At 39.9% G+C, this 11043-nt stretch overlaps 1 protein-coding gene across 3 annotated transcripts; it reads right to left on the bottom strand.

The window, feature by feature from the left end:
* Nucleotides 1-321: 321 nt before the first annotated feature.
* On the bottom strand, nucleotides 322-6980 carry LOC118110121 (G1/S-specific cyclin-D1). 3 transcript variants are annotated; one of them, XM_035157739.2, is made up of 5 exons: nucleotides 6362-6980; nucleotides 4200-4415; nucleotides 3897-4056; nucleotides 1616-1768; nucleotides 322-1529 (listed from the first exon to the last, which is right to left on the bottom strand). In XM_035157739.2, the coding sequence occupies exons 1-5, from the start codon at nucleotides 6557-6559 to the stop codon at nucleotides 1498-1500; spliced, it is 759 nt and encodes a 252-aa protein (XP_035013630.1). In that variant the 5' UTR covers nucleotides 6560-6980; the 3' UTR covers nucleotides 322-1497. The 3 variants fall into 3 exon arrangements, with proteins under 3 accessions (XP_035013630.1, XP_035013629.1, XP_035013631.1); XM_035157738.2 differs by having other exon boundaries at nucleotides 1620-1768; XM_035157740.2 differs by lacking the exon at nucleotides 1616-1768.
* Nucleotides 6981-11043: the final 4063 nt, after the last annotated feature.

Below are 11043 nucleotides of genomic sequence, written 5' to 3'. Positions count from 1 at the left end.
ACAAAAATGTAATTGCCCATTTATGATCGGCTGTGGCTGAGGGGTGGAGCGGTCGTCCTCCAACCTGAAGGTCGGCAGTTCAATCCCCGGTCTTCCCCATCTGAATGCCAAAGTGTCCTTGGGCAAGATGCTGAACCCCGAATTGCCCCTCATAGAACAACAAAGTGCTGCTAATAGATGCACTGTATGAATGTGTGTGTGAATGGGTGAATGTAAAACTGTACTGTAAAGAGCTTTGAGTGGTCATCAAGACTAGAAAAGCGCTATATAAATACAAACCATTTATGTTAATAGAACAGCTGAAACGAGACAAACCCAGTCTTTACTCTTTTAGTACAACTTTTATTTGCAATGTTCCTGTGATATGTAATAATAAATATCAGAAACTAAATAACACCTGAGGTCTTTATTTTACAAAACTAGTACTGCTTCGGACCTTTTTCCAGGACAGCAGACAGACTTGCTAAATGCGTGGCTGTAAGAAAATAAAGAGTTCAAGTTCTTTTCGTCCAATGAGACTGACAAACAATTCACTATACATGCAGACGCTTCGAACATTATTCAGAGGACCGAAGTGACAACACCCATGTTGAGATGGGGGAGAGAAATATGTTTTTTTTTACAGTACAACCATGGAAAACCAATACAATCTCCCATAACTACTAAAAATGTGACACTGATATTGCTTAACTAAAATTAAATTTGGTCGCTAGTCAATACCACTCATCTGCCCTCCCTCTAGTGGAATCAGCTTTGCACTATACTGCATCACATTAGAACAGTGATTTCAGTTAGGCAGTTTATAACACATTTCATTTTGTACTGAAATTATCTCATTGTATAAAATCTCCACAGCTATGGTTTATTAGCTCAATACTGCACAACTAGTTGAGCTTTTCTTGTTTCCCAGTTCAGGAACCTCAACAAAACAGAGCTATATAACATGCTATGTGAATGTAATTTTTTAGCATTACAGGTCACACTGTAAAATAAACCTCCACAGCCTTTGGCTGTGGAGGTCAACTGTCTGCTAATAAACGTCTATAGCTAAAATTACAGATACATATACAGTTCCTTCTCCTTTACTTCAAACTTAAGAATATCTTTCTTTTTTTTACGTTCCCTTAAGTTGGCTAAGAGTAGATGGCTGCAGTAGAGACAAAATTCACAATGACTATATAACACAGTATAGGTCATGATAAATGCTTAATGTGAAGCAACATGATTCAGAATAGGCTAATACACGTTTATTTACAGGATGCTAGAGACCATTTTATTTCCATGTGATCCCCTGCACAGATGGAGCTGCTCCTACAGTTTGCTGTACGATGACGATCTACCTCAACAGTTCAACCTGCTTCTCATCTCAGTCAGATGTTTATGTCACGGACATCTGTGGGTGTAGTTGAGAGGTCCTGCCTCTCGCCAATGTTCTTAGTTTCCACAGTAACAGAGTGTTGCTGTTGTGCTTGTCTGAGACTGGTCTGTAGCAGCGACTCAATTTGTTCCTGACATGCTCGAAGGCAGTCCTGAAGAGAGACAGTGAAGGTTATTGGGGAAATTGTTCAGTGAGAGTGAATGTAACGTGTACTCTTCACGTCAGAGACAGATGTACCTACTGGGTCACTCCTAATGGTCTGTGCAAGTTGCTCTGTCAGTTTGTGTGACATCAAGGCATTTCCCACCATTTTCATCTGTAAGCCCTCCACTGCTGCCACCATGCTGCCTGCTGCTACCATGGATGGAGGGCTGGCTATGAATTTATTATCTGCAGAGCAACATAATACAACTCACGGTTAATGTGGCACATTGTATACAGCTGATGATTAAACCAAATAAGAAGCAAAAACATTCAGTATTCAAACCTCCATAGTGAAAGATGTTTGAACAAGGAGTAAGACTAAAATTAGCTGAGTGTTAAAATAGTCCTGTTTTTTCAGAACAGTGGCAGCACAAGTTCAGAAGGGAACAAATCACTGTAAAGCTTCCTTCAATTACTTTTTAATGTTTGATTCTGTGTTGATTTGGAGCCGTATAAGATTAGCAGCCTCGTCAGCAGCCTTTTTATAGTTAGACAAAAAAAGAAAATCCAGTCATTATCAACTCACCACCTTGCACGTGCACACATAGACATCAAAGGGGGCTTGAGCCCATGCCCTTTTTCTTCCTCGAGAGAAAGTGTCCTTTTTCTAGGGTGCTGTTTAAAAAAAAATATATATATATATATATATATATATAAATATATATTATTCCTGTTTGCGCACAGCTTCCCTGTGAAACAAATATATTGTAAATGTAATAATAACCAAAATATCAGGTCGGGAGATTAGACTTTGCCGAGTTACGATCCCCTCTCTACCATCCACGTCTCCTGCAAGTGGTGAGCACTGGAGCTGTGGACATTTTCTCGATTCGTAGATGCATTGCGACGTGGACGACTCTGCATCGATGCAGAGACAGAACATGATGCACATTGTGCCTTCGAATTGTTGACTGCTGAATCCTAATCGAATCGTGAGGCTAGTAAGGGTGCACACCTCTAGGGAGCGCAGTCATGTCAGACAGGCAGGCAGCACCTCCCAGCTCCTGTTCCAGTTGTGGTGGTTTTTCTTCTCTTGTGTGAAGGTGAAGGACTAAGCTATGTGTGCCTCGAGTTTACAGCTCATTAGCCAAAAGACGAAAACAAATATAGTTAACTTGTGTCTTGCTAATGTACACGCATGAACTACTAGCTAATGTAATAAGTTGTATCTAATAATGTCATCACAATGCCACCTTGATATGCAAATTAGGCTTTAACTAATTAAAATGCAGTAATTAGCATGCATTTGCCAATTGGCACTGCAGGTGAATATGATCAAATTAACTAAAACATATCACCAAGGACTTCCCCAGTTAATGACTTATGTCAAGAAATAGTATGTTTAAATAAGCAGATTAGCTTTGGTTAGTTTGGTGAATTTAGGAGAAATCTATACAAACAGACAGAGGGTAGTAGAACAAACACCATCTAAATGTGTTATTTTGGAGGTTTCTGCCTTAAACAGCACCTTCATGATTTTGATTCGAGGCTCCTCATCTAATATCTATTAATTCTACTAGTTTGTTGTTTGCTGATGGATCTTTATCAATACATGATACAGACAGCCCTCCCTCAAATGTGAAAGGAGGGAATTGTAGTTACACTGAAACAAAGTCCTTGTCACCAGTTATTGTGTGTGTGTGTGTTATTCTAAATATATACTAGAAACTAGTAGCATAGAAAACATGCACAAATACTCTATCGGCATAGTGGTGAGTAGATAACGAGTGTATTTTCATTTTTCGGTGAACTATCCCATTATAACTTGTCTGGTCCTCAGCTCAGATCAAATTATCTGTTTTTCTGTGTCATTACAGCTTTTCTCTACTCCAACTCCTTGGTGCGGCTGTGGCTCAGGGGTTAGAGCGGCCATCCTCAAACCAGAAGGCCGGCGGTTTGATCCAAGTCTTCGTCATTCAGAATTCCTTGGGTAAGATACTGTGCCCCAAATTTCATAGAGAAAAGTGTTGCACATAGATGCACTGTATCAATGTTTGTGGGAATGGGTGAATGTAAAACTGTACTGTAAAGCGCTTTGAGTGGTCATCCAAAATAGAAAAGCACTATATAAATACAGACCATTTACTTCTAATTTCTGTCTAAAACTAACTTTATTTGTCAATCAAAAAGATAACACAACAAATTATCTAATTATTCCTCCTATCTGATGTTTAAATGCTTCTATAGGGTCACCCACCACTCAGACTGCTATAATGTGCAGTTTACAGCCCAACAAGAAAGTATGGTCTTACGAGTGCCTCAGTGGGACTGTCTTTGAAAACACAGCCTATATTAATTTTAATCCCAGGCATACCTGTGGCACACAGCTCTGCAAAGGTCTGAGCGTGCTTCCTGAGTATGGTCCTGCTCTCTCTCCTGACAGGCAGCTGGGACAGGAAGTGATCGATGAAGTCAAGAGGGGTTACTGAAGCCAGGTCCCATTTGAGTTTATTCAAAACCAGTAGCTCCATTTTCTGTGAGTGGATGAGGAGAGATGGACAGAGGCACAAGTTCAACTATTATCAAACAGGGATTAAAGGTTAACACAAACAGGAAGTGAAATTACAGTATAATTGCTAGGATAATGAAATGTGATGATTAACCCTGAATGACCTACCAGCAGCTGAGTAGGTGTTATAGAGTTGTCTGTGTAGATGCAGAGTTTATCAGCAGTGAGTGGGATTGTCTCCTTGAGTTTGGATGCCAGAAACATACAGGCAGCTCCCAATAACTGAAGGTGGTTCTTCTTGGTGGGTTCCACTGACAGGAAGCGGTCTATGTAGTTTATAGCCAGCGGGAAAACTTCCTCCTCACATCTTTGCTCCTCACACACCTGAATAGACAAACAACACACCAATTCTGCATTTAAATATTGTTTGTTCAACTGTGTTTGGAGTATCAGTGAGGGATACAGACTTAAAATTTGGAGAATAGAGTTGAGGTATCAGAATTGAGAAAGAAAAATAATCAGCTCTGTGCATCTCGGCCACAAACATGCTGTGGTGGTACATACACTCAACAAGCACCACACTGTCACTGACTTGATCCTCCCTTTGCTCTTAGCACAGCCTTGGTTTTCTATTGTATTGATTCCATAAAATATCCTCTGAGATTCTCCTCCATTCTGCTCCATGTTGACATGACTGTAGATCATTTATGAACATTCATGCTGCCAATCTGCTGCTCTACCACATCTCAAATTGGATTCACATCTGGGGACTGAGGAGGTCATACAAGTTACACCTTTTACTTTGTGACATGGAGCTAGGGTTGCAAAATTCCGGGAATATTCAAAGTTGGAAACTTTCCATGGGAATTAACGGGAATATACGGGAATATACGGGAATTAGCGGGAATAAACTGGAAATTGTGTAGGTAATTTATACTAACTGTATTTACCTTGTCATATACAGATATAAATATAAACATTTTGTTTTGCCATAAGCTGATTTGAGCCCTGAGGAAACTTTGGGCACTTGACTATATGCTTCTGCATCTTTGTGGCATTCTTAACATAGGTCTTTGCACAGTATTTGCAAATGTACACAGCCTTTCCTTCTACATTGGCTGGGGTGAAATGTCTCCACACATGAGATAGTGCACGTAGCATTGTTCTGTAGAATAAGATGAGAAAAAAGCTTGTAAAAAACACTAATGCAATGCCAGAGATATAAATAGTTAGCTAAACAATTGGAATCGTCTTTAAAAATATTTTACAATTGATGGATAAATGAATAGAAATAGGCTAGATGAACAATCCTCAATCAGCATGCTAATATATTTTCCCCAGTAATATCATCAAAACTTCCCTGACTAGTCCTTGGGCTAATGCAGTAGTGTGGCCTCAATAGCCCTGCTGTAGTGTGCAGGATGCTGGGAATTATCTGTGCATGTGATGGAGAAATGCACAGTGCAGGGTTGAAATTCAACGTGCAGCGTGTGCTGCATTCCATACATCTTTAAAATAGAGTTTTGAATGACGTTTTTATTGCTCAGCGTTTAATTTGTGGCAATTCTTTTTTTTCAAAATTCCCAAAATTCCCGAGCTTAACTTCCCATGGAAAGTTTCCGGAAAGTTTCCGGAAATTTACCGGAAATTTTCCGCCCCTTTGCAACCCTACATGGAGCATTATCCTGTTGGATGGTAGACATTAGAAGAAAACAATTTTGATCTTTAATGATTTAAGTCAATGATTGCCAACCAAACATTGCTCTTCATGGCTTCTCTAATGTGAAAAGTTGCTGTCTTACTCAGTTTCATATAATGAAATGAAAAGATTAAACGAAAAACAAAAGGTGACGGACTCCAGTTAGTTCCATATACTTACAGTAAAATACTGACATAACCTAAAGTTGACATGAGATTAGTTTTCAGTCGCAGTGGTTTGTTATAAATGAAGAAGACAAGCTCTTTTAGATTATGCTCAAGTACTTCTACTAGGCATCGACATTCAGTTGGGAAACGTTCATGCTGGACCAATATCGTTTTGATTGTTATTGTTAGGTTGTGATAGTGTTATAGCTGAAAATCAGAAAGTGCTATGTAAGACGCTGGACTACATCAAATTCCCCTTGGTTAGCCACTGCTGCATACACCATTTACCTCCTCTTTCACGCATTATATAGTGGTGCTTCAGAGCTGGCTCAACCTGAGGTTGTAACTTGATAGTAAAGTTACACACGTTTTTCTGGTTCACACACAAACCCTGGTACCAAACAGCTCCTATTTGGTTTTTCTCTTTGTAAAACACGTAAAGCCATGTATTGAATTTAACTCACCTCCAACACCCAGGTAGCCACTATCCTCCTCATGTACGGAGCTATTTCTCTCTGGACGCACTTGAAATAGTTGGGAGCTGGGAGGTACTTGTCTTCAGCCCGAAGGAGCGCACGCAGGACCCGGTCAGTCAACAGGTTGGAGTCCCGGTAGGCCCTGGCAGGCCTGTCCGCTTCACAGCACAGAAGCAGGGACTCCATGTCTTTCACCCCGTCTGTGGCGCTTTGTGTCAGCTCTTTCCGTCGAGTCGCTGTGGTGACCAACTTTAAAACAAGCGTCGACTTACCTATCGACCATAAACTAATACCCGTTCCACATTTTGTAGGAAAAAATGCTCTTCCTATACTCCTGTTATTTGTGGGAGAATCCGCTTCCTTTGTCCCCGGTTGGGATAGTCATTGATAATATGGTAAATGAAACAATTCCTGGTTAGCCTTTGCTGTATCACCACGTTGCTTTATTCAATTTCCGTCGAGTTATAGGCGACTTTCTTTTGTTGCACAAGGAGAGCTGAGTGAACGTTCGAGACATTCGGCTCTGGGTTCTCCAGTTGTGAGACGCATCCACCTACATCATGAGCAATTTTCGCTGCATCGCGTTTTATTATTTAACTACGTCAAGTCCCACAACATACATTGTAACATATCCGGCCCCAACATTTCAAAATAAAATACTACTTAAAATCAAAACATTAAATTAATTAATTTTCATTTCCATCATGCATCATCTGATAAAGTTCATATGATCTAAAGGTCGATTCATCAATAATATTATTGTATGACTTTGGGGAAATTTTTTATTACATTTTTATAATTGAGATGATATTGTATTATTGATGGGTAAGGTTATTTTTGTAAAAAAATATAAAAAAGACATCAGCACATAATTAATGTTAATATTAAATTATATTAATGATATTGCAATTAATAGTTCATGCAGAGAGTCCTTAAAAATGCTTCAATTACTTTTAATGTATCACATAATGGTTCAATCTGTTACTCACAGCCAAACAATGAGAGCAATTGTTTATTTAATTTGTTTCTTTCCATTTACTATCACACAATGAGGATACTGTTTTTTAAAATCTTCATTAACATGTTTTTTTTTTCTATAAGATCAGTCAAATAGTTAGGATCATGTGGCAGACTGGAACCATGCAGTCTCCATATGATCTGCATAACACTGTGTTGTCGGTTAATGTTACATTCTCCCTTACTGCCAACATTACTGTAACAACACGTTCCTGTCGATTCATGCTGTACAACATCAGGAGAATACGTCCCCTTCTCACTCAGAAGGCGGTGCAGGTTCTGGTCCAGGCTCTGGTCATCTCACGCCTAGACTATTGTAACTCCCTCCTGGCTGGTCTACCTGCTAGTGCCATCCGACCTCTGCAGCTCATTCAGAATGCAGCAGCTCGACTGGTTTTTAACCTACCTATAATTCACTCACACTACTCTGCTCCTCCGCTCCCTTCACTGGTTACCAGTTGCTGCCCGCATCCGTTTCAAAACATTAGTACTTGCGTACCGTGCTGCGAACGGATCGGGTCCAGTCTACATCCAGGACATGGTCAAACGTTACACCCCAGCCCGTTCACTCCGCTCTGCTTCGGCCAATCGGCTTGTTGCTCCCTCACTGCGAGCTAAACACTCATCAAAATCACGACTGTTTGCTGTCCTGGCTCCTAAATGGTGGAATGAGCTCCCCATTGACATCCGGACAGCAGAAAGTTTACACATCTTCCGCCGCAAACTAAAAACACACCTCTTCAGACTATACCTTGAATAACATTTTTAAAACTAACAATTTAGTAGCACTTAAAATGGCACTTACTTATAGCACTTTGTAGTTTTGCTTTTTTGAAGAAATTGTACTTTCTCTATTCTTGTTGTTCTGGGTTTGTACCCTCATGGTTGAATGCACTTATTGTAAGTCGCTTTGGATAAAAGCATCAGCTAAATGAAATGTAATGTAATGTAATGTAATACATTGGAAGTTTTGCTTAACAATGATAATTGAAAATGACGATGACACTATCCCATTGAGTTTCTTTACTAAATGAGGGGCACTTGAGGTTTATGTAAGCCTCCCGTCATGTGCAACAGGGTAAACAGTGTTGCAGCCAAAGTGACCCCTTCTTTAGAGTACATGAAGCGATTTCGAGTCGAATATGAATGACAGGGCTTGCAGACACTTAGATAACAGCACACAAGCATGGGATTCTGCTCTAACACTGTTTACCCCTGAAACTCCTAAAGTGTTTTATGGACTCAAACACTTTACCCACCCCTCCATCGGCATCGTGGTGGGGGCAGCTGGGGCTGAGGGAGTAGAGCAGTTGTCCTCCAACCAGATGGTCGGCGACTCAAATCACAGCCCATGCTGAATTGTCCTTGGGCAAGATGCTGAATCCCTAATGGCCCCTCATAAATGTTGAATGTAGTAATTGGAAGTTGCTTTGGATAAAAAAAGAAGCTAAATGACATGTAATGTAATGTAATGGTGAGTATATGAGTGAATTTTCATTTCTAGGTGAACCATACCTTTGAGAGCAAAAGTCAATTGATAATTTATTGTTAAGTCCACCAATGTTAGAGGTTAGGTTCAATGGAAGTATCAGCAAAACATAGGACGAGAGAGTGCTGTTTGATTCTTGTATTATTGTAGCTATGACAATGAAAGTCCCCTAACATTAACAAAGAGGTAATTTTTGCCCAAACAATGCTATTTACCTAAACCTAACCAAATCGTTTTAATGCCTATACCTTACCAAACTTAAACCATAGTGTTGTAAAATCATTCAAGTAGTTTGTTCAGGCACAAACAAATGCTGTGGTGCAAGTGACAAGGGTATCAGATCAGAGTGTGTGTGTGTGTGTGTGTGTGTGTGTGTGTGTGTGTGTGTGTGTGTGTGTGTGTGTGTGTGTGTGTGTGTGTGTGTGTGTGCGTGCGTGCGTGCGTGCGTGCGTGTGTGAAAAGAGGACACTCCCAGTGGTTCTCAAGCATGACAGCGTCTTTCAATTTCTTTGAATGGCCTGTTATCATGGTTATCAAGTCTGGACACTAGAACATAGGGAGGACAAGGGCGTCTTCCCAATGAGTTGGCCCTTCATCCCCCACCATTAGCCCTTGACTCCTTCACTAGCTTGGGGGATGGTAGTGTGTTTCCAAGTGGGGCTTAAAACGGAACTATTTACTACAACATACTGGGAGACAATTGAAGGCACTAACATTTCCAAAAGGGATGCTAGATGCTTTGTGAATCCCTTTGGAATTAGAAGCTGTGCATACCACAGTATATTTATTAGTTGTTAAAAATGTGTGACTAAATGTAAACATTTTGCAAAATCTACGGGAAATGGTCTGTATTTAAATAACGCTTTGCATTACAGTTTTGCCATCCATCCATTCAAACATCCATTCATACAGTGCATCTATGTGCAGCACTTTCTCTATCACACACCGCCAGCACAGCTGTCAGGCTCAATTTGGGGTACATTATTCTGCCAAGACACTTCAGCATGTGGAATGGGGAGACTGCAATTGAACAGCCGAACGTGTGGTTAGTGGATGACCCACTCTACGTCCTGACCCACATCGTCAAGAATCTAAAGTTAGTTCAATCAGGAGAGACTTTGATGTAACGGTTGTAAGTCTTCCAACAACCATATGATTGGCTGGAAAAATTGGCAGAATCTGACTGGCCATTAAAAACATGAGTACACATTCGCGCACACACACCGCACATGAAAACGAACGCGAACATGAAGCTGAGAGCTTGTGCGGTGTGTGCACGCAAATGTAAACGCAGCTCCGGGCTAGGAGAATAAGAGCAGACATTTAGGCTAAAAACATGGTATAAACGCTGTTTAGAGTCAAATTTGAATGTCGGAGCTTATGGACACTTGGATGACACCACAGGAGCCTATAGAGGCATTTTATGTGATTTATTTTTTACATTTGAAGAAGTGGTCACCCTTTACTACAATTATACTGGATTTGGCTGCAACACTTTTGACCCATGAAACTCCAAAAGTGTTTTGTAAACTCTTTGGGTGAATTAGATTAGATAAGATTAGATAGAACTTTATTTATCCACACATCGGGGGAAATTCACTTGTTACAGCAGCAGGCAGGTCAGAATGAGGCAGACAAGAGAATAAGGAAATAGAAAAAGGACAACAGACTCCGGTTTTTCCATTGCTCTCAACATACTTACACAGAAATAGACAAATAAACTAAAAAAGCAAGGACAACAAAGCAGAACAGTTTAAGCTAAACATTTTACGACTATATATAAACATTTAAAGTCTGAATATAAATATATATACAAAAGTATACATATATGAACATAAGTAACACAACAACAATGAGAATGAAATGGGGAAATAGTTCAATGGATTATGCAGAGATGCTTCAATAAATATGGAAAGATGTCACAGGATACTTTATATACACTACCGTTCAAAAGTTTGGGGTCACTTAGAAATGTCCTTATTTTTCAAAGAAAAGCACTGTTTTTTTCAATGAAGATAACATTAAATTAATCAGAAATACACTCTATACATTGTTAATGTGGTAAATGACTATTCTAGGTGGAAACGTCTGGTTTTTAATGAAATATCTACATAGGTGTATAGAGGCCCATTTCCAGCAACTATCACTCCAGTGTTCTAATGGT

The sequence above is a fragment of the Hippoglossus stenolepis genome, chromosome 5 (assembly GCF_022539355.2).
Source record: "Hippoglossus stenolepis isolate QCI-W04-F060 chromosome 5, HSTE1.2, whole genome shotgun sequence".
Taxonomy (NCBI): Eukaryota; Metazoa; Chordata; class Actinopteri; order Pleuronectiformes; family Pleuronectidae; genus Hippoglossus; species Hippoglossus stenolepis.
Note: the sequence above shows the minus strand (reverse complement) of the source record. Positions and strands in the feature narration are given on the sequence as shown.

What these genes read in the sequence shown, in the direction of transcription:
- LOC118110121 (XM_035157738.2), bottom strand. Translation starts at nt 6,559, where the DNA reads ATGGAGTCCCTGCTTCTGTGCTGTGAAGCGGACAGGCCTGCCAGGGCC. An exon ending in TGGCTACCTGGGTGTTGGAG is followed by an intron (nt 4,416 to 6,361) that starts GTGAGTTAAATT and finishes TTGTCTATTCAG; the next exon opens with GTGTGTGAGGAGCAAAGATG. An exon ending in TAACACCTACTCAGCTGCTG is followed by an intron (nt 4,057 to 4,199) that starts GTAGGTCATTCA and finishes ATCCACTCACAG; the next exon opens with AAAATGGAGCTACTGGTTTT.